This window comes from Sarcophilus harrisii, chromosome 3, assembly GCF_902635505.1.
Source record: "Sarcophilus harrisii chromosome 3, mSarHar1.11, whole genome shotgun sequence".
Lineage (NCBI taxonomy): Eukaryota > Metazoa > Chordata > Mammalia > Dasyuromorphia > Dasyuridae > Sarcophilus > Sarcophilus harrisii.
In genome coordinates, this window is record NC_045428.1 from 404,231,389 (window position 1) to 404,259,072 (window position 27,684).

Sequence of the window (27,684 nt, forward strand, 5' to 3'; positions counted from 1 at the left end):
TTTTGTGAACATGCTTAAAGGCGACTGTCAGGAACAAGTTTTGTAAATCTAATTAATTAACCCATAGTATGAGGAAAAAAGTGATTAGAGAGAATAACATTTTCTATGCACATTTATTTTGCTTAATTATGGAAATGTTTTTGTGCCAACAGCTATATCTAATCAATAGAGAGTTAGAAAATCTTCATATCCAAATGTCTTAAAAATATTTATACAAAAATTATAAGTTTTCATGAATGCAAACATTTCAAAACATGACAGTTTAAAAGTCAGATGAGCTTATATTTAGAACGAGATAGGTTGAAAAGGAAAGTTTGCCAAAAAGATATTTTTTTTTACTTGCTTGTTTTTGTTGTATTGGAGAAAAGAAGATCAAAAGGGATAGGACTGCCAGTTGGGCTTCATGGGATAATGATAAGAGCTAAAGGAGATAGGAGGTAAGTGATTTTAAGATGTTTCTGTTTTTCTTCAAAAGAGAATGATCTTTGGATTAGAAAGAAAATAATGGCTACTAGAACTTGATGTCCCAGATAGTAGAGAGGTCATAAATGAGCATCTAGCTTTCCTTGATGACTTCAAGTCACCATTCTATGATGAACAATTTCCATCCTTCAGAACTGAAAGCATTGGTAGATGTAATTTTTGAGCAACTATCAGTGGTCTTTAAAAAACCCGGAATAAAGAAAAAAGGCATAAAAATGCATTAAAAAGAAAGATCTTGGATAATAGGATTAACATTATAGAAGGGCAAATTTAATGATTTTCTCTAAAGGAAAGAGAATAAAACTTGTAATTCCAGGCCAGTGAGCTTGACTTTGATTCCTGGCAAATTTCTAGAAGGTTTGTTTTGCCATAAGGAATCCTTAGAGAACATCTTGAAAAGAAAGTAATCACAAAGAGCTTTGTAAAGAACAGGTCGAGTCAGATTAACCTCATTTTCTTCTTTTTTCTTTCTTTCTTTCTTTTTTTTAAAGCAAGATTATGAGACTAGCAGATCAAGGGAATGCTGTAGACATCATTTATCTAAACTTTGGTAAAGCATTTGGCAAAGTTTTATCATACTCTTTTTTTTGGTGGAAAAACTGTAGAAAGGTGACTTTCATGGACTTTAATTTAGGTAGACATGGGATTTCTATGTAGAATGACTAGATCCCAAGAATAATTTTTAATGATTGGAAGGAGGACTTTAGTAGGAAAATCTAGAGATCTGTGTTTCATTATACATGCTTTAACTAATGTTTTTAAATCAGTGAATTGAATAAAGGCATGCTTATCAGATTTGATGATGATATTAAAAAAACAGTAGGTATAGCTAATACCTTGCATCATAAAGTCAGGCTGCAAAAGATCTTGACAAGTTAGAATGCTGGGCCAAATGGAATAAGTTGAAATTTAACAAACATAAATGTTATATCACATGACTGACTTCATAAAATCAACTTCACAAGTATAGGATGGGGAGGCCATAAGCAAAGGCTAGATGACTGATCACTGGTTATTATAGAGGAGATTTAGGTGTGGGTGAGAATAGATGACCTCTGAGGTTCCTTCTGAGTCAGAGATTTGAGGATCCTTTGATTCTGTGACATTCATTTGTACCAAGTGAATCAAATTAGGCTATAAACCAACATCTCCATTTATATTCCATTTTCCATACTTAATGCAAGATTATGAAGGTGGCAGAGAGTTTGAGATGCATCCTGTACTATCAGGGAGTCAAAGAAAGAAAATTAGTTTCTTTGAACACCAGAAAACTGAGCAGGAGTCTTGTGTATTTTTCCCCCATTACTTACAGTTAGTTTGATTATAAATAAGGGTCTAACAAAAACTGCCTTTCTTCTTGCTGGAGACTCTATTGTGTGATTCTCATTCCTGAAAAGGATCTCAGGCAAAATTGTAGTATTTTCCTTTCATTTTCTATGCCATTGGGAGTGCCATAACTTTTTAAAGGTAGTACAGTTTTGAATCGAGAACTTTCTGCCCTGTTAATAAAAGAGAACCGTGTCTTTAGTTCAATTCTGGCCTGTTGCTGAATTTAATTTCTTTCTTGATTCTTACTGGAATCAGCAAAATGTGTGTGTATGTGGCAATTACAAACTCTTCTAAAAAACTATAGGGATCAATGGATAAATGTAATATTAGGAACCTCTTATTTGAGATTTTGCATGTGTACAGAGGAGTGGGGTAGGGTTCAAGTTTCAGGCAGAATGAGATAACTTTGGTGATCTCTTCCAATTCTAATTTTCTTTGATTATATGTTTCTAAAATCAAACATAATGGATTAAAGGTTCAAGGGAAAATAAAGTTTAGCAGAACATACTTCATTGAACAATTACTCAGTTTTTATTGAATTCCCAATACAGCAAGATAATAAATATACAGCAGTCTTTGGTTAGATTCCCCCCCCCCCAATGCTTTGTGGGAGCTATTGGTTTTTATAAATGAGAGCATGGATGATTCTATCTTTTATTCTCTATCTCCAGGTCCTAGGACAATGCCTAATCCATAATAGCTGCTTAATACGTTGCAATTGATATATTAATGAAGGAATGAAGGCCTATTTCTGTTAATCCAGGACTAGCTTGCCTAAGTACCTTTTTTTCATTATTCCTTTTCCCTCACTGACCAGCATAGTTGAATGTTAATTCAACCAAATAGCTCTTCATGATGGTCTTCACACAGTCCCAAGGTGTGGGACTCAATTAAAAAAAAAGTGAGTAGAAGTAGAAAATGAATGATATCAATGAGACAAAGAAATATAGAATTATCCAATGTTGACTTAGAAGGGACCTTTGAGATAGTCATGCCTTTCTCTCTGAAACTCTCATCCATCTGTATTTTTTTGAGTGTACCATTTTATGTGTGTATCATTTCCCTCATTTGAAAGTTGGTTCCTTGAAGACAGGGATTTCTTCTTTTTTTTTTTGTATTCCTAGGATTTAGCACATGGGAGGAGCTTATAAAATGCTTGTAGGTTGATTGGTTAATTTTAAATGTTAGAATCACTAAAGAAAAATTGTATTGAACCAGTCATGAATTCCATTGTAAAGCATTTTATCCACATTTAGCAGGATTGATTTTTTTTGGCATTTTTGTTGAGATCATTGACTTGTAGGTGAGGTGTGTGCAGCCACTTATGTAATATGATTTTAGGGAGACCCACAAACATGAACTTGGGATCTTTGGGGCAGGTAGGTGATGTAGTGGATAAAGTGCTGGGTCTGGAATGAAGATGACCTAATTCAAATTCTCCCTCAGCCATTTATCAGCTGTGTGATCTTAGAACAATCATTTAACCCCTACTTTGTTTAGTTTTCTCAACTGTAAAATGGGGATGATAATAACATCTATTTTTCAGGGTTGTTGTGAGAATCAAATGAAATAGTATTTGTAAAGTACTTAGCACAACTTAACACAGTGCTTGGTACATAGAAGGTACTTAATAAAACCTTATTCCCTTTTCTCATTTATCTTTTGTTGCCATGGGCAAAGGCTATAATCTTTTAAAAATTTTCTCCTGTAACTACTGCCCTGCACTTTCAAAGATGTATAGAGAAATATTACTCAACAATTTGTATCCAGAAAGATTTCTAAAGGATTCAAGTGGCTTTTTTTGCTTTAATCAGCGTACTGTTGCTGTTGCTGTTCAGTCATATCTGACTTCTTGTTACTTTATTTGAGGTTTTCTTGGCAAAGATACTGGAGTGGTTTGCCATCTTCTCTTTTGTACAGTCCACTATACTTTCACCTTTTCTCACTTATCCCAAATCTGTCTTCGTCTTCACTGGGGTCTCCTATTGCTTGATTCCTCCCTGATTCTTTTCTGCATTGCTCCAATTCTGTTTTCGTTTCCCTCCCTCCCTTCTCTCTTCTACTAGTGAATATCTCACCCTCTTAAATCTTTCACCTGTTCTGTTTGATCCTTTTGGCTAACCCTCGCTATCCACTTCTGCTCCCATTCCCAAATTTTCAGCAATGAATTGAGGAGTGGTCTATTCAGAATCAGACAGATTGTGTTCTTAGATTTGGAGTGTGGGAAGTCCCTGAGGCAGACTCCAAAACCAAAATATTTAGTATTTACTAACTTACTGTTAGAATAGAATCCCGTCTCCCCCCCACCAAAAAAAAAATCAGGGACCATAAAATCATATTTATCAATACAAAATGGTCAAATGCTTTTCCTCAGACTTAGCATTCCTTCTCCCAACTCTGTGACTTTGCACAGGCTGTCCCCAAGATCTATAATGCCATTTCTCATCAGCTTTACTACTAAAGTAATTTTTCCTTTATTCAAAGCTGAGCTCTTGTGTTACTTTCTATCGATAGTTTTTCCTGATTCCTCTAGTTCAAGGCTTCTCAACCTGGATTCTGAGAATTAAAAACTTTTTTTGATAACTTTATTTCAATAGAATTGGTTTCTTTTGCAGTCCTATGTATTTCATTTTATGCATTTAAAAATATTATTTGGAGAAAAGCTTGTTATCTGCCAGAGGAGTCCATGATATACAAAAAGTTAAGAAACTCTGATATAGTTGTTAGCTCTTTTTCTTTTTTCAAATTATCGTATGTCCTTCTGTTTTCATGGAACATCCCTTCAGTAGGATGTAAGCTCCTTGAAGTAGCTTCTTCAAATCTAGAAGAATGTCTTTCATGTAGAAAACTTGTTGGATCCTCACAAATCTTCTTGTTGAGACATTCAAAAACTTAAGATGATTCCTGAAGCTTCATATAAATTATAAAGAGAAGAAACCAGTTTCTAAAAATACCAACATATAGTGAGTTACATATATCTCCCATATCTGGGATCTGATGCCTATTTCCCTTTTTTAAGATATTGATAGCTTGCTGAATTCTTGAAAGAGATTGACCAGAAGAACGAATTCTACTAATACTATTCATTCCCTAGTTTGCAAACTTTGAAGCCTTCTTTGATTAGTCTCCCTTTGTCTGCTTACTTCCATTCAGTTGCCAAATTTTGTCAACATCAAAATATCATTGGTGCTTCCTTTTCTGTTCCCCTGCCACCATCTAAATTTAGGAGTCATAACTTCTTTATACCTTATCCTATTTTAAATACAGCTTTTAATTGATCCCCCTCCTCTAGTCTTTCTTCCTTCATCTGACTCCTAGGATAATTTTGTTAATGCACATCTGCTATCAGGTCCCTTCCTTGATAAAAAGAAAACTTCCCTAGTTCTCAATTACCTATAGGATAAAACACAAACTCCTTATTGTGGCATTTAAAGCTCATAACAAACTGTCCCACATTATCTTTCCAATTTTACCTTACATTATCATTCATGTATTCCAAGTATATAATTTTGTTGTATTTTCTGTTTCTGTTCATTTTTTACTCATGGCATTCCTTAATCCTGGAATGAGCTTTCCACTTCCCCATTGTTGCTATCCTCTTCCTTCAAAGTCTGGTTTATCATTGATCCTCTTTGAGAATGAAGGATGTGCAACAAAAATGAGTGGTACCTGATCCTCAGAAAGAATTAATTTCTCCTTGAATTTCTCACACACATGTTCTGATTGGTGGTATAGCTATTTGTGTATTGTCTTACTTTTCCCCTACCAGCATAGATAGTTAGGCATAGGTAGCATAGTGGTTAGAATTTTGAACTTGGAGTTAGGAAAATGTGAGTTCAAATGCTGTTTTATACATTAGTTAATTGCTTGAAGTAAAAATATTTTCCCTTAGACTTAAAAAAAATCCTCTTGTTTTTAGTAATAGAGAATAAGAAAAATAATTAGATTAGCATGCTATCTCCATTAGGTTTGTTTTTATTTGTAGCATATTTTCAGCTAAAAGATCTAAGGGCAAGTATTGAGTGAAGATCACAAATATCTTTAGTAGTTCTAGGAAGCATTTATTTTCATTCCTTTGAACTTGAGATCTGCAGAAGCTTTCTCCTTTCTCCTCTCCCACTTAAACAACAAACCTTTCCAGTTTAGTTTCTCTTTGATTAAAACTTTGAGTTTCTTTACTCTCTCAATTCTATGGTTTATGTAAAAGTGGAAGTAGGGTGGTTGAAATCATCCTGAAGCCATTTTTAATTACATAAAATTAATTAGAGCTTCTCTTATTGTAGAATATCTTTATTGAAGTTAGAGGCTTTCTTTCTTTTTTTTTTTATTATTCTAGCTACTTTTTTGTAATGAAACTATGTGCTCCCCATATTCCACATCATAAGTGAACAGAGTGACTTGAAATGGAGATATTTAGGTTTTAGGAGATACTTAGCCTTGATCTATAATAAGTGGTTGGCTATTTTAGGGGTCTACACCCCTAAAATAGAAAACTAACAACTAGTAGGCTTAGTAAAAATCTTTTGTATGAGGTGGCATTTGATTTGAACTTTACATCTAGAAAGTCAAAGAAGTGAGGGTGAGGGAAGATGAACTTTGCAAGAATGATGTTCAGTCTAGGTAAAGGCACACAGGAGAGAGATGTAATAAAATATATATTACTAAACAACAGGTGGGTAAGTTTGGCTCAATTACAGACTATATGATGGAGAATAATGTGAAGTAAGTCTGAAATGGTAGATTGGAACCACATTGTGGAGGGTTTTAAATACCAACCAGAGGAGTTTGTATTTTATCCTAAAGGCAATATAGGAAACCACTAGATTTTTTGGAAAATTAATTAATTAATCTATCAATTTTTCTTAGCAAGGGAGTGATATAAGGAAACTTGTGCTTTAGGAACATCAATTTAATTCTCTGGAAGACAGATTGAAAAGGAAGAGATTGGGAGTAGAGAGATCAATTAGGAGGCTAATGTGAAAGGCGATGAAGGTCTCAGGTAGCAGAGAACAGCTCTGAGCAAAGCTGTGGAGGTAGAATAAATAAGATTAATAACTGATTATTAGGGTGCAGTCTTGGAAGACATTTATGGTTAAGAGGCATTCCACAGATGTAATGGTTCTGCAAAGAAATGAGGAAGGAGAGGTCACACAGACAGGAGAAACACCAGGACAAAGTTAATGTCAGAAAAATCCAAGGAAGAAACAATATTTAAGACGAGGGCATTATATAGTGCCAAATGCTTTTTTAAGGGCTCCAAAAGGGTTGAATTGAGCAAATGTGAGATCATTTGATAATTTTGGAGTATGCAATTTTAGTTTAGTGGTGAGGTTGGATACCAGATTGCAAGGGATTAAAATGTAAGTGAGATGTGAGGGGATGAAAGCAAAAAATGTCGGTGATTTTTCTAGGAGCTTGTTTGTGAAAGGAAGAAGAGATACTGGATAAAAGCTTGAGGGAATGGCAGGGCCACACAAAAATTTTATAGGAATGGGGACAATGTTTGTATTCAGTAGAGAAAGAGCTGAAATCCTATATTTGATCAACTATAAAAAGAGGTTGAAAATGTGAGAGAGAGGGAGACACAGACATACACCCATAGGAACAAGAAAAGAGGTGGGGGGAGGTGAGGGAAAGACAGAGACATAGAAATATGAAAGAGACAAAGAGAGAGACTCAGATGGAGAGACAGAGACAGAGAGATGGAGAGACACAGAGAGACAGAAATAGAGACAGAAACAAAGAGACACACAAAGATATTGGGGAGAAGAGACTGATAGCCTCAATTTTTTTTTTTTTTTTTTTTTTGGTAAAGCACAAGGTGAGGTCCTTTGTTGAGAGGAAAGGGTTCTTTAGATGGTTTAAAGAAAAAAAAAGAAGGTTTGGAATAGATACTGTGGGAAAGGTAATAGTCAAACAGTGAAGAAGAAAAAAAAGTTATCATGTAGTTGTGAAGGCACAAATGAGATAACAAATTTGTAGACGATCCATGTGATTTTTATCCTACTCTCAGTAGGAGGAGCGGTGTGTATGGTAGTGGTTATCTAATATTGGGTATTTGAAGGGGATGAGTAGCAATAAGACAAGGGGAAAAGGGATTTAGGGTAACATTATTTTATAGGTTAGAAAAAGATAGTTTAAGAAGGGAAAGTGACACCAAAGGATTAGACTTTAGGTCTCTTGAAAACCAATCTAATGCTCCACCTTTTTATTTCAACTCTTAATGTTGAAAATCTTTCTAAAATCAGAGATTCTTGAGTCTAGATTAAAATGACTCTTACAACACCTGAAGTGATATATTAATCTGAGATTATGTTTTTTATGCAATTCAATTTGACATTTGACAATTTGACAGAGGAATAACTGAAAGCCAGAGTAGTTACATGACTTGTACAAAGTCTCATATCCAATTTATGTAGTCTTTTCCATCTTTGAAAATAAAAGTATTGAAGACAATTGAATTATTATTTAATACTTGTTTAGGAGATATAGATACTGATTAGAATCTATGAAAAACCAGAGAAGTTTTTTTAAAATAACAAAATAAATCTCTGATATCTCATTTTCTTGGGACTGCCTCTTTCTTCTAAAAGTATAGATAAAAATGCCACTTAATAGATGGCTCTGATCAGTTGTGTTAGTTGTGTTCCAATGATTAGCCAGATTTTCTGCATGTAATTTTTGGTATATTATAAAACTAGAATCACAGATCCTTTCTTGGTTTTTCCTGAAGTCACAGTTCTAGAAAGTGATATTTCTGTGACTTAGTAGCATGTTTATATGTAGCATGATCTAGTGGTATGCAGTATGCGTGGAATAACTCTATGTGACATTATTTTTTTAGATTTGTCAGGAATAGTTAAATAGTTAAAACAAACAGACCAAATGTAACAAAAGGAAATAGGTCTTGGGTTGATTCTTGGGTTACCGTTTATCACCAGGGATAAACTTAGAAACAAGTTTGTGGGTTGTGGGTGATTTTCCCATTGTGATATTACCCATGTCATGTCAATGTTGGACTCTCTGACACCATGTCACCCCTAATGGGCATTACCTAGTGATGATAGAATGTTGACAAATTGTCCACATGGTGTTATGCTGCCTCAGGACATCATCATCACATTATAACACAAAGTGATGACATTTATAGGGTCTGAAAAGTTATTTGAAGACCAATAAATGCTACATAACAAACTAGGCCAAAGGGCTTCTGGCACAAGAGATAACCTGCTAGGAAGACCTGACCTCAATTTCTTTTTCGTTTATCCTCCATGCCTGCTAAAAATCCATATGGTAAGTGAGATAATGGAGGTTCAGATTCATTTGCAAACACATTGAATTTTACCATATGAAGTTTCCAGGCTAACAAAATCAGCTGGTCACTTGAATCAGTATGAGAAAAGTGAAATCCATGTATTTGTAAAATGCAAATTATATTTTGCATTTGTATTCTTTGGTATTTACTTTGTGACTTCAGTAACCATTTTCTTACTGAATTCCTTTTTCTTTCAAGCCTCATTTTATATCTTTTTAATTATCTTAATACCTCTTCTCCAAAGGATCTCTAAATTATCTATGCCTATCTTTAGTTGTGGAATCCAGAACTAGATATCCTCTAATTAGTAACTGATCAGGACTAGGAAATGTGAGGATGATTATGACTTCATGGTATTGATTCCGCTTATGTATTGTACAATTATGATATAAAACTGAATCTGTATGTATATTTATCTATCTCTTTTTCTCTGTCTCTGTCTGTTTCTGTTTTTTTTTTGTCTGTATCTGTTTCTGTTTGTCTCTTTGTCTCTATCTGTCTGCTTCCCTTTCTGTGTCTCAGTCTCTATCCTTTTCTCTTTCTCTCAAGGCTGTTGGCTTTAGGGGAACTGAAAGAAGTTATCTGTAATTATTAGTTAATATTTCATGATTTGGATGTGAGAGGCATCATGGTATAGTGAGTGACAAGCCCTTTGCTTTAGATGTCAGAAGACTTGACTTCTAAATTCTGACCTATTAATTAGCTATGTGAACTTGGACAAATTACCTAGCCTTTCTGTGTCAGTTTCTTAATCTGTGAAATGGGGGCAGAGGAGCTTTGATGGTCTTTGAGTTCCCCTGTAGCTCTAAAATTCAATAATTTTATAGAGATATTTATTTGCTATCTTTCCTATTAGAAGGTGAGCTTCTTGATTGCAGGATCTTTTATCTTTCTTTATATCCTCAATGTTTAACACAGTTCCTGGCACAAGAGTGGTACTTAGGAAATGCTTATTGACTGACTATGGTATTTAAATGCTTGTGGCAAGAAACCCTTTTCCTTTTGAATAAGTACTCCATTAACTTCAAGTTAAATGAATTGATATTTGTACATAAATCTTGTCCAGAAAAAAAAAATCAGATTTACCTGTGTTCTCTTTCTGGTCAATAATAATAGTATTAATAATGATACTAGCATTTATATATTGTTGTTTAGTCATTCACTTGCTTCCAATTCTTTGCGACTATTTTTTCCATGGAATTTTTTTTGGTAAAAGATACTGGAGTGGTTTGCCATTTTCTTCTCCAGTGGATCATTTTTGTTTTGTTTTGTTTTTGTCAGAGTTTTTCATTATGATAAGTCCATCTCAGGTAATTCTGCAAGGCATAGTTCATATTTTCATTGAGCTATGCAAGTCATAATAAAGCAGTGATCCAGGAAGGTCTTTAGGCAAATGGATTGAATGACTTTTGGGTCATACAGTTAATAAGTATATGAGTTTAGATTTGAACTCAGGTCTTGTCTCCAGAACCAGCATTCTAGCCACTCTACCACCTAGCTATCTTAGCATTTATATAGTACCTGTAAGTTCCAGACACAAGAACAATGGAGGTGGGCGTTATTATCTTCATTTTACAGTTCAAAAATGAAGATATATAGAGATTAAATAGTAGGTCCAAAGACATAAGTTAATATCTCAGGTCATATTTGAACTCAATTCTTCCTGACTCCAAATCCAGCACTTTCTCCTCATACCTTCAATATGAACAGGTTCTAATGGAACTTTCACAATACAGTTTATATTATTCTTATTTATGTATGCATCTTTCTTGATTGATGAAGGTTCCTTAAGGGCAGGGACATATTATTGGACATTATGCCCTCTTCTGTGGTTAACATGGTGCATTGCACACATTTGGTTTGTTGGTTTGTTGGACTGAATTAAATGAATTTAGCCTTAGGTAGGCAAAGTGCCACTAAAGGTCAAGAATACCATAGAAAACTTCAAATTTGTGGTGAGGTAAGATAAGATAGTCCTAAAATGTTAAAATATTACAGACCACCAAGGAATAAAGCACTTATATAGATTTTTTTTAAAAAAGAGGTTCAATGTTCCTGGTATACAATTAGTGACTCATAAACTCCATTTAAGTAGTACTTGCTGGCCACATTTGGAATTAGACTGGTGCTGAGTATCAAAGAATTGCCAAGTTGTGCCATCCCTGAATAGGAAAAAAATGGAGGACTGTGATTTATGATTATGGGGAGCTAATGAGCACCGAATTTTAGATTTCATATGCCTTCAATATATCTATTTTAGTCTTCACCTCTGCATTTTTCTTTCCCTCACATTCCTCCTACCTTTGACATTTTATTATGTTATATGAGCACAAATTTAAGATTGGAAGAGACTTTAGAAGCCATCTAGTTTAATCTCATTTTACAGATGGGGAAATCGAGGTACAAAGAAGTTAATACTCACAATCAATAAATGTACAAACTAGGTGTTTTTGACTCCAAGTCTAGTGCCCTGTTCAAGTCTATGCCATGTTATCTTGGGCTTATGATCTTGGGAAGTGATTTAATCCTGAACTTTAGTTTTCTTATCTGTTAAATGAAGATAGTCCTATCTACTATTTTCCTCATTGGGTTATTGAGATAATGTATCCATGTGCTTTGTAAAAAATCTTAAGAATGCTATCAACAAATATGAACTATTGTTACTAATGTTAGTGATTTTACCTGTAGCTTAGTTTTGAGAACAGTTCCTTTAAGGTAAGAGAACATTATCAGATTAGCTGTATGGACTTTTGGGAACTAGGATCCAAGTGAGAAATAATATACTCTCACCTCTAGGAGATTTTATTGTGAGGCAAGAGTAGTCCCTACAATAGGGGCTTTGGAAAAAGTATTTAATGAGTTCATCTGCTTTAGAGGGATATGAGGGAAGTTTGATGGAGAAAGACAAGGATCCATTTTGAAGGGGCTGGGTAATGAAAGCTATGTGTTGAAGATGAGTTTTTTCTGTCTAATAAATCACCAAATAATATTACCTAACTAGTCTTCTTCTAGAGAGAGCTGAACTAATGAAGTATTTTTATTCCCCTCTTCCTTCATTGCTTTTATCTCTGCTTGTATAGAGCAGACATTTATTCCTAAGTTGTCTATTTATAATTTCTGGTTTAATTTATATCTTTGAAAGTGTTTTCCCTTATGTGTAATCTGTGATGGATAGTAACTTCTTTGTGATATATACTGGTAATATACAGGGAGTAAAAATGGAGGACACCTGTGACTGGCAGGAGAGTTTAACTAGGTCAGAGATTTAGATATCTATTCTAAATGTTGAGTTTCTTCCAAATAATTGAGGATTCCAGAGCTGTATTTGTTAGAGTATTTTATGATAATTTCTATTAATAATTTTTATTTATAAGCTCCTAAAATAGTATATATAAAGAACCATGCAGCTCAGGTTCAATTTGTCCTTGGCTAAAGAGTACAGTATTATTGTAATAGAGCCAGATATCTACAGGTATGCCCAGCAAATTTCCTAGTTCTAAACTATGGGCTGCTTAGAGGTCAGAACTAGAGGGAAGATCATGGCTTTGGGTCATCTACCCTGGGGGAATGAGAAAAGCATGGTCAGGAAAGTATTTTCTAGTTTCCTTTACTAGTGGGAGGAAGGAATTAAAACAAAATAAAATAAAAAAACCCTGTGCCTAACCAAACCTTGCTTTGCAGTATGACCATGACACCAGCTAGTTACATATCGATGAGACAACTATCGTAAACCAAAAAAAAAAAAAAAAAATAATGTTATAAGAAGTAGTAAGAATGTTATTCTTTCTGAATGCTCTGGGCCAATAAATAAGATGCTTGGATAGAAGAAGGTGCCAATTAACCAGAGTTGAATCTTGAAAAGGAAGTGAAAGATTATGAGAGATAGAGTGAAGAAAGAGTACATTCTAGATATGTAACCTATGCAAAGGCATCAAAATAAGAGATGAAATTTTGAGTTTGAATTTGAGGAGCAGTGGTATATTGAAGGTGAATAATAGGAACTATCTAGAATATAGGCTCATTGTAGTCAAAACTGAGAAAGGTTTAAAATACCTAACTGAGGAATTTGTATCTTATCCTAAAGGCAAGAGGGAACCATGGGATATACAGATATGAGCATCATGTTATAGTTAAAAACTGACCCGTTATATCAGATATAATTGAAAGATAAGCAGGCTACCCTGGTGTATGTGCTTGATAGTTCACTTTTCATAAGGTAGAGGTACTAGTATATGATTTCTTCCTCTCCTTTCCAGCATAGAATTTCATTCCAGAATTTTATAAAGATTTGAAACAGTTACTAGGAATCATTTGGAAATCCTTTGGGAAATTGGGGCAGGAAATTGACTCTTGAATATGGTGTTCTATATTTTTTGGTACTTCTTCAAAATGTCAAAAGATCTGCTTTCTCATCAGGATAATTTCTTCCTGTAATCAATTCCTACCTTTTCATGTTTTAGTTATGGTTCCATGAGTTGTTGTAACAGTCTTCAGAGAGTGATTTTCTCTGAATTTAGCTGGCCTGGTCCTGAGCCAGGAATACCATTCCAAGTTAGGTTTTGACTACAAATCTCTCTAGCTTGGTAGGATCAGGCATAGTTTATAGATCACTGGCATAGCCTTTGAGATCTCAGATCACTTCTATATCATGAGAAGCTGTTGGAGGAATTTATTGGAGTAAAATGTTAAATTATTAGGTATATAAAATATTAGATTAATCTTTTAAACACCTCAAATTCTCTGAGATTTGGTTTCCTTTTTTTGCATCCCATGAGTTGTTTGGATAGGAAATAAACATCTACTTAGTACATAGAAAGGAGAGATCTTTGTGTGTGTTTTCTTTCCAGTGAAATATTATCAGAGGGGGATACCTCAAATTAGTTACTTAAATAAACGTGTTACCATTGTGTTTAGTTTATTAGGAAGTATTGGACAAACCATCTCACTAAAAGTATCTACAAGTTCAGATCATAGAATCATAGGAATGTATGTTATTAACAATCAATAGGTTCTCAAAGTTGGAAAGAGGCCATCTAGATCAACATAAACTGAGCAGCAATTAATTTTTTAACATCCATTTCTTGCTTGAAGACCTAGAGTGATGGGAAACTTATTATATTTCAAGGCAGCCCATCCCTCTTTGGGACGGCTGTGTTAGGAAAATTATCTTTTTATCAAGAGAAATTATCTTTACAAATTCTCCCCAGCATTCATAATTATTTAATATTTTGAACGAAGTTGTCCAGTATGAACACTTAACTTTTGGGGGCTTTTGGTAACTACTTGGAGGATTATTTGGATCTATTAGGAAATAAAGTGATTATCATTTACCTACTTTTGAGGGGGAGGAGAGCATAGGAAGGAAGATGTTTGAAAGTTCATTGTGCTTGGATAGCCAGATGGCAAAAACAACAAACCAAAACCAAAACAACAAAAGCAAAAACAGAGTATCAAAAAGATGTTACATCTACTCTTCTGGGTTTTTTTTTTTTTTTTTTTTAAATAATAATGACTCTAAATAAATAAGGAATAAGTTGTGGATTTCAATCTTGGATGTTTTTTAATGTGGTAATTTTCTCTGAATGGATAAGCAGATGTAGACTCAGTGACTGCTGGGGAGAATTCCAGAGTTAAGATTCTTTATCATAATCTCAGTGAGTTGATTTCAACATGCTGGTACTAGCAGTAGAAACACAGAATTACATAATCCTAAATTTTCTTTGGATATTTCATTATTTATGAGTGAGAAGGGTGTGTGTGTGTGTGAGAGACTTTCTTGGATTGTGTCTTTCATATTCTATAAGGAATATGAGACCTTAAGTGTCCAAACAATGTGTCTTTATAATTTCAGATATAGCTAGAGCCATCTGCATCCAAAAAGAGGGCTGTGGGATTGAATGTGGATTACAACATTGTATTTTGACCTTTGGGTGTTTGCTTGCTTTTTTTCCTTTCTTTCTCATTCCCCTCTTTTTTATCTTTTTTTTTTTTTTTTTTTTGTGTAGTATGACAAATGTGGAAGTATGTATAGAAGAATTGCACATTTAACATATACTGGATTACTTGCTGTCTAGGGGAGAGGGATAGGGAGAAGGGAGGGAGAAAAATTTGGAACACAAGGTTTTGTAAGGGGGAATATTAAAAACTATCTTTGGATGTATTTTGAAAATAATAAACTATTAAAAATAATTTAAATAATACTTTAGGTTGAAATGATTAAAAGCCTGATTGTGAAGGTTGAATATATTCACTCAAAAGTCAAAAGAATGGGATAGAAGGCATAAAAGAGATAAGAGGAAAGATGGATTATTATTTAAGTGAAGAAAGCAGAAGAAAAGTAAAAAAATGTAGGTGAGGTCAATAAAGTCCTCCGCCTTTTCCTTTGCTATGCAATCACATAAATGAATATGCACACACATACCACAAACTAGAAAAAGTAAGGTAGAATGGATAAAGCATTGGATTCTAAGTACAGCTTCAAATCTTGACTCTGTCTCTTACAATAATCAGATTATATAAATCATTTCCTTTCTCTCTGAGCCTCTTCTCTCTGACATAATGAATAAAGCACTGGATATGGAATCGGAAGGGCCTAAGTTTGAATCCTCTCTCAGAAACTTGCTAACTATATGGCCCTGGATAAGTCAATTAACCTCTTTCAACCTCAATTTCCTCAATCACAAAGTGTGATAATAGCACCTTCCTCATAAGGTGGTTATGAGGATCAAAGAGATTATTCATCTAAAGCTCTTTGTAAGCCTTAAAATGCCATATAAATGTTAGCTGGAAAGTGAGGGAGTTAAATTTGATGGTTTCTAAGGTCTTTTGATTCAAAATGCCATGATACACAGTAATGCAGTCTAGAGTGTTCTAGGTTGTGGTACTTTATGTTCTTGTAGTTTTTGATTGGCTTCTTTAGAAAGGAATTTATTGGAGTGACTGTTGAAGGGTAGTAATATGGTGGACAGATGGAATGCTGGTCCTGGAATGTTGGATAGAACACCATCTTTGCTTTGCATTCTTTGATAAATTGGGTTTTAATCTCATCTCCCTCCTCCCCACCCCCCTAATCTCTGTTTCTCTGTCTCTCTCTCTGTCTCTTTCTGTCTCTCTCTCTCAGTCTCTCTGTCTCTGTCTCTCTCTTTCTCTCTCTCTGTTTTTCTCTCTGTCTCTCTCTGTTTTTCTCTCTGTCTCTGTCTGTCTCTGTGTCTCTGTCTCTGTCTCTGTCTCTGTCTCTATCTCTTTCTCTCTGTCTGTCTCTGTCTCTCTGTCTCTCTCTATCTTTTTCTATCTTTCTGACTGAATCTAGTAGGACTCCTTCATTTACATGATATTGCCTCTCTCATCATGAGATGTGTCTTGGAAGAGCAATGTTGTTTTAACTCATACTTCACAGGATTGGAAAAATTTCTATGGATATCCTTAGTTTTTCTTTGGGGGAACTCAGGTGCATCTTATTGCAATGGAGATTGAGTGAAATATCATTTTGTATCCTCTGGGAACATAGCTATTTTTAGGCACAAAAAATACAAAATAAATTTGCCCTGCTAGTTATAAGATTAAAAAAGAAACATAAAATGAGAATATAGGGAGCACCATTTGGTGTTGGTCTAATTATTTTGGTAGAAGTGTGATGTAGTAAATGTGTCTGAGGTTTTTTGCTCCCTTCCTGCTTGTTTTCCCTTGGCGGTCCTAGGTTCTAATTTCATCAGTCTCCTTAATTATTTAGAACTGCAGCCTTGGAAGTGAGGTCCAGATAAATGGATTGCAGCCTGGAGATATTGAACAGACTCTAAGGGGGAAGTTGAATTATTCTGATCTTCATCCATTAACTAATCATTTGACAGCTTTTAGTTCTACAAGTATTGAGGGAGCAGTATAGATTGTACTAAAGGGAATGGAAGTATTTTGGTTCAATGCACAGCCACAAGCCCCTTATAATAGTTTACACTTTTCCAAGATAGCTTTGGATATCATACTAGTTTGGAATTAAAATGATTTTACTGTCTTGAGTCTAACATTTTCATCAATTTTCCTAAAAACAAAAACAAAAACCTAATCAATCATTCATTAACATATATTTACTGCATTCCTGCTTTATTGAGGACACTGTTCTAGAATGAAGGAGAATACAAAAGAGAGCAAGCAAAGTACAATACTGCCCTCATGGAATTTATACTCTAATAAGAGAGAGAAATCAAGGACAAAAAAAAAAAAAAAAGCCAAAAGCCAACTATAAGGTAGAATATGATGTCTACATGAAAAGTACCAATAAAGTATTATGGGATTTAGGAGAAAATGTACTTTATATTTGGAGGGTTTGGGGAAGGCTTTGTAGAGGATGTGGCATTTTTAACTGGGTCATGAAGAACATGTAGGAAATGGATAAGCAGAGATGTGGAGGGAGCTACGTGAGTAAAGATACAGATAAATGAACAAGGGAGGTCTATTTGGGAAATCATGAGTAGCAGTATGTTTGTACTTAATTGTATGATGCCTAATATTTTAATTTAACTTATTACATTTGAATGTCTTCTCTTCTTAGCCAAAGCTGTAAGCTCTTGAAGATAAGGTCCATTCTTCATAGTTCTGTATATCTCCCACAACATCAATGAATAGTGCAAATCTTTCCTCACCGAGGCAAATATGGCCTTTGTAAAAAAAATATGCACAAAGAAAGCAAGTTCCCACATTGACTATGTTTGAAGATATAGTTCTTATTCTTTATCTTAGTCCATCATCTCTCATGCAAGAGGTGAATACCATGTTTTATCGTTAGCCATCTGCAATTCTGCTTAGTACACTGCATCGATCAGAGTTCTTATCTTTCAAAGCAGTTTTTCATAGACTAGAAGTCTTTTAAAATCCTTTTATTGCTCTCCTAGATCTTCTTGTGGAACAATATGTGGGAGGTACAATCACATAATCTGAGTTGGAAGGGACTTTAAAAGATTTCTAGCCCATTCCATAGTTGAACAGAAATCTCTACAGCATATATGACAAATAATTGTATAACCTTTGTAAGAATGAATTAAAAAAATTGTTAAGTGCTTACTATATGCAAAGCACTATATTCAGTGCTGGGGAGATAAATAGAAAAACAAAACAATTCATCGCTCAAAAAGCTCATTCTAATTGGGAAAGACACCACATTAGGAAGTTACAAGTCAAATGAAAAAGCTCAGTGATCCCTAGAGTTCAATAGTAGAGCATTTTCTTTAATATAAATTACCTCATTTCTGATATTGAACTATTTGGCAATGTCAGTAGCATTGTTGGTGAGGCTCTTCTTTTCTCAGTCTAATAACTGTGTGGGTTTTAGATTGGAGAGCTGTAGTACTTGCAGGATAGTTGACATGTCCCAGCTCACAAGGGTTGCTTTCCTAGAATATGATTACTGTGACTATGCTGGACTGGTAGCCCCACTGATAATCTGGAGGAGTATAATCTATACTGAGGCTCTTAGGCTTACATGTCTGGTAACAACTAATTGGGAATACTGGTGCTGTAGGTGGTAGAAAAGGCAGGCTTCTTCTTCACAATGGCTGTTTCCATTAATAGTTGAAGAGGAGGTCCTGCTAGAAACAGGACATTTGGTTTGGAGGGTAATTCCTGGGGCTGGTGGACTGGGCAGCCGCCACTGGGATCTGAGGGAAGATGAGAGTGAAAGTGTTATCAGTGACTTGACTCACCTGGAACATGCCTTGCTACTGCTTCAATTAGCAAGATGAACTTGTTACCTACTGAGAAAGCTAATTCTGTTTTTGGATAGCCTTAATTTTTAGGCTCTTTTTCTTGATACCAAATCTAAATTTAACTCTTTAAAATGTCAACTCATTGCTCCTAGTTCCTTTTGGGGTTAAGCAGAACAAGTTGAATATCTCTTTATTGAAATCCTTCTAATACTTGAAAACAATTACCATGTTCTATCTATATCTTCTCTTCTGTATATCAAACATCTTCAACTGTTCCTAGTACATCAATCAATTAATAAATCCCTAGACATTTTTAAGTGACTACTATCCATTATGCTAAACTTAAGGGATGAAAAGAAATAAAACAATCCCCGACCTCAAGGAGCACACAAACTAATAGCATGGCCCTGAATCCCCTTACTATCTTGACAGACCTTCTCTGAATGTTTCTTTTTTTGCCATTTTTTATTTTTTTATTATAGCTTTTTATTTTCAAAATATAAACATGGATAATTTTTAACATTCACTCCTACAAAACCCCATGTTCTAATTTTTTCCCCTCCTTTCCCCGAACTCTTCCCCAGATCGCAAGTGATCCAATATATTTGAACATGTTTCCGATTGTCCGCATCTCTTCTAAAATAATGGTAATAAAAAAGTGAAAACAACAATTTTTAAAAATAGGTATTTTATTGATCAATTGAAAATGGTAACTTATTACTACTTTAAAATATCTATGATTTCACTGGTTTTAATGTTCCCTTTGCGTGGATCTTAATAAACTGTTGAATTTCTGGGCCAAGGGAAAAAAAAAGACTATTGATGACCATTGTTCTGATGATAAGCTTATTTGAATTTCCTCAGCTTGATCCTTGGATAGCAAATGTATATCCACTTCCAAACCTAAATAATATGTTTTTGTAACTTTTAAATTTTGTTTATATTTTGTATATACTTTTATGTCTAGGTTGTCTCATCCTGACAAAATGTAATCTCCTTGAATACATAAACTGTTTCATTTTTTGTCTTTGTATCTCTAATAGCTATCATACTCTTGGAATGTTTGATGTTCAGTCATTTTAGTTGTGCCCTATTCTCAGTTACACTATTAGGTTTTTTTTTTTTTTTTTTGCAAAGATACTAGCTTTGATATTCTTTCTATAGCTTATTTTACAGATGAGGAAACAGACAAATAGGCTTAAGTGACTTGCCCAGAATTACATAGCTAGAAATTCAGGAAAATGAATCTTCTGACTCCAAGATCAGCATTCTATTCTTGTGCTACCTACATTACCTTAAAAGGGAACAATTTGATTTTATTTTTCATGCCTTTCTGTAGTTTCAGCTGAAGTGGATCAAAATAAATCATCATTTCTCTCCAACTCTTGCCTTTGATTGTTGTTTATCTGAATCATTTGGAGGGATTTTTAGTGGCAAGCAATGTATTAGAAAGTAGAAGAAATTAGCAAATAGTTAAGTTTCTTTTTCAGGAATGTTTTGTTACTTTGAGAATCAAACTATCACTTGATTACTGAACACCAGTGATCTTTAGTCCTTTGCTAATCTAACTACATCTATGTAGAGCCATCTAGCTGACTTCCATATCTCTTCTACTAGACTATAAAATGCTTGAAGATGTAGTTTTTAACTCTCAGTTAATGCACCTGTTTTTGTTGATAAAGTCTAAATGCTTATTCATACTTGTGTCTTTTCATTGAAGTTGTACTTTTTGAATCTTAATTTTAAATTGGAAAGGTTACACTGAAAAGAAACCAAGGGGTTAGTATTCAGAGGTATTCTTACTCAGTAATTACTCTAAGCTGTTATTTTTCAATCTGATTTCTCTTAACAAGAATTTTTACTTGAAATGTGGGTTGAGCCAGTAGTGTGCTAGTAAATATTTAACAACTGGCTCTCGATTGGAGGTGGTGATGAACTTGAAGTGTGGGTTAAGCCAATAATGTGTTGTAAATTTTTAATAACTGCCTGTCTCGGGGAGGAAATGTGTTCATGACACACTTTGAAGTATAATCTGTATTATTAATATATTACATATTTCTATAGAACAACCCTCTCAATAAATAAAGCCCTGATCTTGTAGTACTTGTCAGTTTTTGAGTTGTAAATGCTCATCCTGAAAGTGTAACAATGGGATCTCTCAAGCAGGTTTGAGTTAGCTCCAGCAATTTCAGAACACAGAGAATGGTTTGTAAGAAGTAGTGAAGCAAAATCGTATCTTGATTAAAGATATTTAAAGATGAGTTTTTTTTCAGAGTATTTTGTAAATTTTGGTAAACATTTTTGAAGTAAAGATACTTTACTTAGACCCAGTACTTTAAATCTAAGGTTTTAAGTCATAATTTAGCATGTTAAGTTGGCTTTTTTCCTGAGCTGCTGGACATCTGTAGACAAATAAATTCTTAGTTTTTTACCTTATTATACCAATGCCTAGTATGATGACTTGGACATAGAAAATATTATAGTACTTCACTATTAAAGGGCTTCTTGAACAACAAAGTAGGAATAGGATCACATGCCAATATGTAATTGGTTTGTGAGGAAAAAACAAATTTTTGCAAAACTACCTAGAAATCAAAGTGAAGAGAAGATAAAATATAACTCAAGTATCTCTTTTGCTAAGGCAGTTGAGGTTAAGTGACGTCCTCAGGGTGACACAGATAGGGAGTGTAAAGTGTCTGAGGTCAAATTTGAACTCAGGTCCTCCAGACTTCAGGGCTAGTTACGCTATCTACTATGCCATTTAGCTGCCCCATCTGTAACTCTTTTTTTAAAAAAAGATCTTTTATGAACAGACAATTCTCAGATGAAGAAATTGAAACTATTTCTAGTCATATGAAAAGATGCTCCAAGTCATTATTAATCAGAGAAATGCAAATTAAGACAACTCTGAGATAACACTACACACCTGTCAGATTGGCTAAGATGACAGGAAAAAATAATGATGATTGTTGGAGGGGATGTGGGAAAACTGGGACATTGATGCATTGTTGGTGGAGTTGTGAACGAATCCAACCATTCTGGAGAGTAGTTTGGAACTATGCTCAAAAAGTTATCAAACTGTGCATACCCTTTGATCCAGCAGTGTTACTACTGGGCTTATATCCCAAAGAGATTATAAAGAAGGGAAAGGGACCTGTATGTGCACGAATGTTTATGGCAGAATGTTTATGTTTGTAGTGGCTAGAAACTGGAAACTGAATGGTTGCCCATCAGTTGGAGAATGGCTGAATAAATTGTGGTATATGAATATTATGGAATATTATTGTTCTGTAAGAAATGACCAACAGGATGATTTCAGAAAGGCCTGGAGAGACTTAAACAAACTGATGCTGAGTGAAATGAGCAGGACCAGGAGATCATTATATACTTCAACAACAATACTATATGATAACTAGTTCTGATGGACCTGGCCATCCTCAGCAACGAGATCAACTAAATCATTTCCAATGGAGCAGTAATGAACTGAACCAGCTACGCCCAGAGAAAGAACTCTGGGTGATGACTAAAAACCATTACATTGAATTCCCAATCCCTATATTTATGCCCACCTGCATTTTTGATTTCCTTCACAAGCTAATTGTACAATATTTCAGAGTCTGATTCTTTTTGTACAGCAAAATAACGTTTTGGTCATGTATACTTATTGTGTATCTAATTTATATTTTAATATATTTAACATCTACTGGTCATCCTGCCATCTGGGGGAGGGGGTGGAGGGGTAAGAGGTGAAAAATTGAAACAAGAGGTTTGGCAATTGTCAATGCTGTAAAGTTACCCATGCATATAACCTGTAAATAAAAGGCTATTAAATAAATAAATAAATAAATAAAAAAAGATCTTTGCATTTCTCAAGGAAGGATAGTTTTCCCACTTTCTGATTCAGTGAATATTGAGGTTTCTTGCCTCAGCCAGAATTTTGTGTCTGTTAAGAGGCTTCATGGCAAAAAAAAAAAAAAAAAAAAAAGTCTTAGTTTATTGTTTTGCATAAAGATATTTCTAATAAATAGTTATTTGGAAATTGTAAATAGGCAAGGAAGGCTTCTGAAAGATGAATTTGAGGAATGAATTACAGAGAATTTGCTGATACATGAATAGATAGGCCTTGTTGTATTGCTTATCTGAGATGGTTTGGGAAGATTGGGAATGTATTTTAAAGTATTAAGTCCCTAAAAACTTTCTTGCTTAGAAAAATTTCTGTTAATATTTAATGTTCTCAAACAGATATAATTTCCTGTGTTTTCTAAGAATTCATTTTGGTTTATATATATATATATATATATATATATGTATATGTATGTATGTATATGTATATATGAATGTCTTGTGTCCTTTTAGGAATGCTTTAGTGTCCTGTGCTTTAGGGAAAAAAAAACTGGCCCCTAGAATTCAACTGTAATAAATGTTTCTGGGGAAATTTTAGTGATTTTATATATATATATATATTATATATATATATATAAAATCTATATTCCATATCTATATCTAATCTAGACTTAAAAGAGCAACTTTTTTCTATGTGAGTTTTCTTGAAAACATTTTCTTTGTAAACTAACATTTTTCATTTAGAAATATGAATACTTTATAAGTAGACTAAACCTTATATTGTTAACATTTTTCCAATCAGAAGTTATTAGAAACTAGTGGGACAAATACACTGCATTTACAAGTGGATTAAGTTGGATTACCAACAATAGTCCTAATTGATATAAGTGATTTAATATATGTTGTGTTAACAGTTAAACCTCCACAGTCCCTAATCTGCTATGGAAATATTGCTTTGTAGAGCAAAATCCAATGAGAGGTTCTGGGATTCCAGAGTGAATTTGTACATTCCTTTAGGGCATTTTTGCAAGGGAGGTTGTTGTGTTTTAAAGGTAGTTGATAAGAGACCTGCACCACCAACCCCAGACCTGCACCACCAACCACCATCATGCATTAGTCTATAGAAGGTATTTGGGTGTATGTACTCCTGTACCACTCTGTACCACCATTTAGGCAAGGGAAATTTCTGACCATTTGCAGCATACATTATAAATCAGGATGTCACTACCAGACAATCAGATTTGAACATTCCATGCATAAAGTAGCCTTTATCCCCAAGGAATAGATCACTTAACTGTGTTTATGTGACTCTGTCGATATGCCTTTCGTTTACATGAAGTCAGGATAATGCATTGTTTATTTTTTCTAGGAGTAGTTGGCTATGGTGTATATTTACCTGATTTTTGATTGAGTTACAAAATAATTGAAATTGGTAATTCACCATAATTAACACATGATGAGATGTAAAAAAAAAAAAAAATTACAAACAGAAATGCCCTCTACCTTATCCCTGCTACCTTGGACTCTGCAAAGAGAATGTTTTTAGAGTCCTCTCCAAGATGTTTCTGTGCTGGTTGCTTTCTTTAAAATTCCCTGCTTGGCACAAGATGCTTAGGGAGGTCCTTGGCTAGACATTTGGGTTAACTACAGAGGATTTACTTCTGCCAACTTAGTGCCACTTGCTCCAGAAGACTTATGAAAAATCTCAATAAATATTTGTTGAATGAATGAATGGATGGATGGAGGGATGAAGTTTTAGACATTATAGTATTTATGTTCTTTTCACATTACCAAGAAGATGTGGGGATGCTGTTATCTTTAGGGAGAAACTTGAATCCTTTGATAGACCCTAAGTTAATTTATCTTCTAGAAAGGATATAAGACCTAAAATTTTGTGGAAAATGTCTCAAATACTTATTTAAGGCTTATTTTTCTGAGTCTAAGAATGATATAGCTCAACACATAGATTTTAAAATGATGAAGGTGGGAAAAGTGGTTTTATTTTTAAGTCATATTCTTAGGTATGTTATCCACAGTGACGATCTAATTAAAAAGAGTTATTTTGATTATTTAGTAATTTGTCCCCAAAGTCTTGATCCATGTGTTTGTTATGTTTTATTAATACTATCTGATCATTAAATACAAGAAAAGTTGATATACATGTTGAAGAATTTGGTATAAATGTTATTGGAAAATAGAGGTGGGCTTATAGTAGCAAAAACAATGAGTCTATTTCAGATTTATTTTCCCTTTTTGACCTAGAATGAATGTTACATTTAAGGTTGAAAGACATCTTAAAGGCCATTCTCCTTATTTTACAGAGGAGGAAACTGAGGATGAGAAGCAATTTTTCCAAGGTCACACAGGTTGTGACAGAACTAGGATTTAAATTCAAGACCTATCATCCATCACAAAATCCTCATCATTACTATAACTTAGATCATTATGGATTGGCTTTTCTCAGAATACAATATTTCATTGATCATTTCTTTTTATTTTCATTTGGAAAAGAAGTCATATCTGACTCTACTACTCTACCTCTACTCTGCATTAGGTTCCAGGTTACTATAATATAGTTATATAAGTTTATATAAGTCTATTTTTCTATGTTTATGTTTAATGGAAAAGTTGGAAAAAGGACAGAAAGTAAAGGATTTAATGTAAATTTAAAGAGTTTAAAAGTTCAACTTGAATTTGGTTTAAAATCTTACTTGCTTTTTTTTTTTCTTTTAAACAATACATTGTAATAGAAAAGGCATTGTATTTCATTGGGTTTTCACTTAGAAGGGATTAAATTGGATTTCTGACTCTGCTACCTATAATTGCTTAATTTTGCATAAATCACTTCATCTTCTTAATACTATTTCCTCATTTGTATAGGAGTATATTATTTGTTTTACCAATCTCATAGGGCTGTTGTAAGAAATTGTGAACCTTAAACTAGTATTCAAACATTGATTGTTATTATTATTTTATGTCTTGGAGATAGTTTGGGATTATGATGCAAAGGAATGGCAAAAGAAATTCACTACTTTTTTTTTATCACAGTTTGAGTTTTTGATTAGTTTTCTCCTTTTTTGGGGGTGTTGTATTACAGGTTGCAACAGTGGGCAATTCCGCTGTGGAAATGGTCGGTGCATTCCTGCACACTGGAGGTGTGATGGAGCCAAGGATTGTTCAGATGACACAGATGAAGTAGGCTGCCGTAAGTGAGGAGTGAGGATAGGAGGATTGTGAAGAGGAGTATGAAAATTCATTTTATAAACATAAAAACTTTGGGTACATTTAAGACTCTAGGACACAAGAACTATTATTAGCTGAGAATTCCAGATGCTCATTGTAGAATCCAAGGGAAGCACTCAAGTCTTTTGAATTCTGTATCTGTGATGGAAATGGACACATCCTCACTGTTAGGGTATGGATCACATCTTCACCATTCTAATATTTACTTCATGGCCATGTGCTAGAAACTCTGAAAATATTTTTCCTGAAGGTTTTTGGAAGCATACTGACAGCAATTTTTGTTCATTCATTATGGGCACTTTTCTAAAAAAAAAAAAAAAAATCAAGAGAGCATTGGTAAATGAATGATTCTGGCTTTTGGCCTAAATGGAAGCCCATTTTTATATAGCAAGTCTGTTTGAAATACCCCAGAGGAGCTAGAGTAACTGGTAGTATGGCTAGTGTGTTGGATTATCTTTCCAAATTTAAACCTAGCACCTGTGCTTCCGGTGTCCCTCCTCCCCACAACCGCCTTTTAACCTTAGGCTTCAACAAAATAGAAAAAGAAAGGACTGAAAGAGACTGACTGAATCTTAAATTATTGGAGGAACTATAGTACAATGTTTGAATTCCCATTATACTATTTGGGAAAGTCTGAGCATAGGAGAATGGGTAAATATTTCATACCATTCAACAATTTTCTTATGGCTATAAGTGGTACCTATTTGCCTGCCGATGTAGTTACAATTAAGAGAGAACAATTTGGAATATCCTCTGTCCAACAATAATGGAGTAACAATCCATACAATAGTATTTTCTTTTTAGACATCACTTCTTCATTGTAGAATTTTTAAAAAGTTAATTTAAAACTTATAAATGCAATTTCATAATTTGATTCAAATCTTTATATGAAATGAGGGAATTTTTGTGTTTTATGTGTAGCTTTTTTCTTCCATATATATTTAATAATTTTTATTTTTCTAGTTACTTGTAAAAATAATTTGAAACTTTTTAAAGCTCCAAATTTTTCAGTTCCAAGTTTTTTTGAATTCTAAATTCTCTTTCTCTCTCTTTTCCCTCATCTTCCCTAAGATGGGAAGCAATCTGATATAGGCTATACATCTTCCATATATTTTTATTGCATTATTTTGGGTGACTCATTAGTGTATATAAAACTCTGGTTGAGCCCAAGAAAAGATCACCTATCATGGCTATGAAAAAATAGAATTGGATTTAGTGATCTATCTCCAAGATCTTTTATACTTTTAAGTAGTAGAATCCTATATTTCAGTGATTATTCTTACTTAGAACTACAGACTCCTTTGTACTGTATTGTTATATTTTGTACCTAAAGAGCATCACATAGAATTTTATGGTCATAAACTTGTTCGTATAACTTTAAATTCATTTTTAAAACTCTTTTGCTGAATGTGGTATACTGAGTAAATTTTCTGGTTTGTTCTAGCTCATCCTTCTTGTGAGGCAAGCCAATTTCAGTGTCACAGTGATGGGGAATGTATCCCCCGTGCCTGGGTTTGTGATGAAGAAGAAGATTGTGATGATGGATCAGACGAACATCAGCAGTGTCGTAAGTATTTACAGCATGGCACTGCTTGAATAGAATAAATAGGGTCATATAAATTTAGAGCCAGAAGGTCAATTGTCTCATTTCACTCTCTCATTTTACAGATGAAGAAACTGAGATTCGAAGAAGGTAAAAATTTGTTGAAATATACAAAACTAGTAATTGGTAGAACCAAGGATTTTCATGTAGGTCCTCTGACTCCAAACACAGTG

The 27,684-nt window shown here is 34.0% G+C and overlaps 1 protein-coding gene across 6 annotated transcripts in view; it reads left to right on the forward strand.

The window, feature by feature from the left end:
- The window catches only part of LRP2 (LDL receptor related protein 2), a 233,801-nt gene that overhangs the window by 18,642 nt on the left and 187,475 nt on the right, over nt 1-27,684 (forward strand). For all 6 annotated transcript variants that reach the window (XM_023499266.2, XM_023499267.2, XM_031960509.1 and 3 more), the window contains exons 2-3: nt 25,763-25,870; nt 27,353-27,475. In XM_023499266.2, the coding sequence (XP_023355034.1) occupies nt 25,763-25,870; nt 27,353-27,475 (231 nt within the window). The remainder of the gene's footprint in view (nt 1-25,762; nt 25,871-27,352; nt 27,476-27,684) is intronic.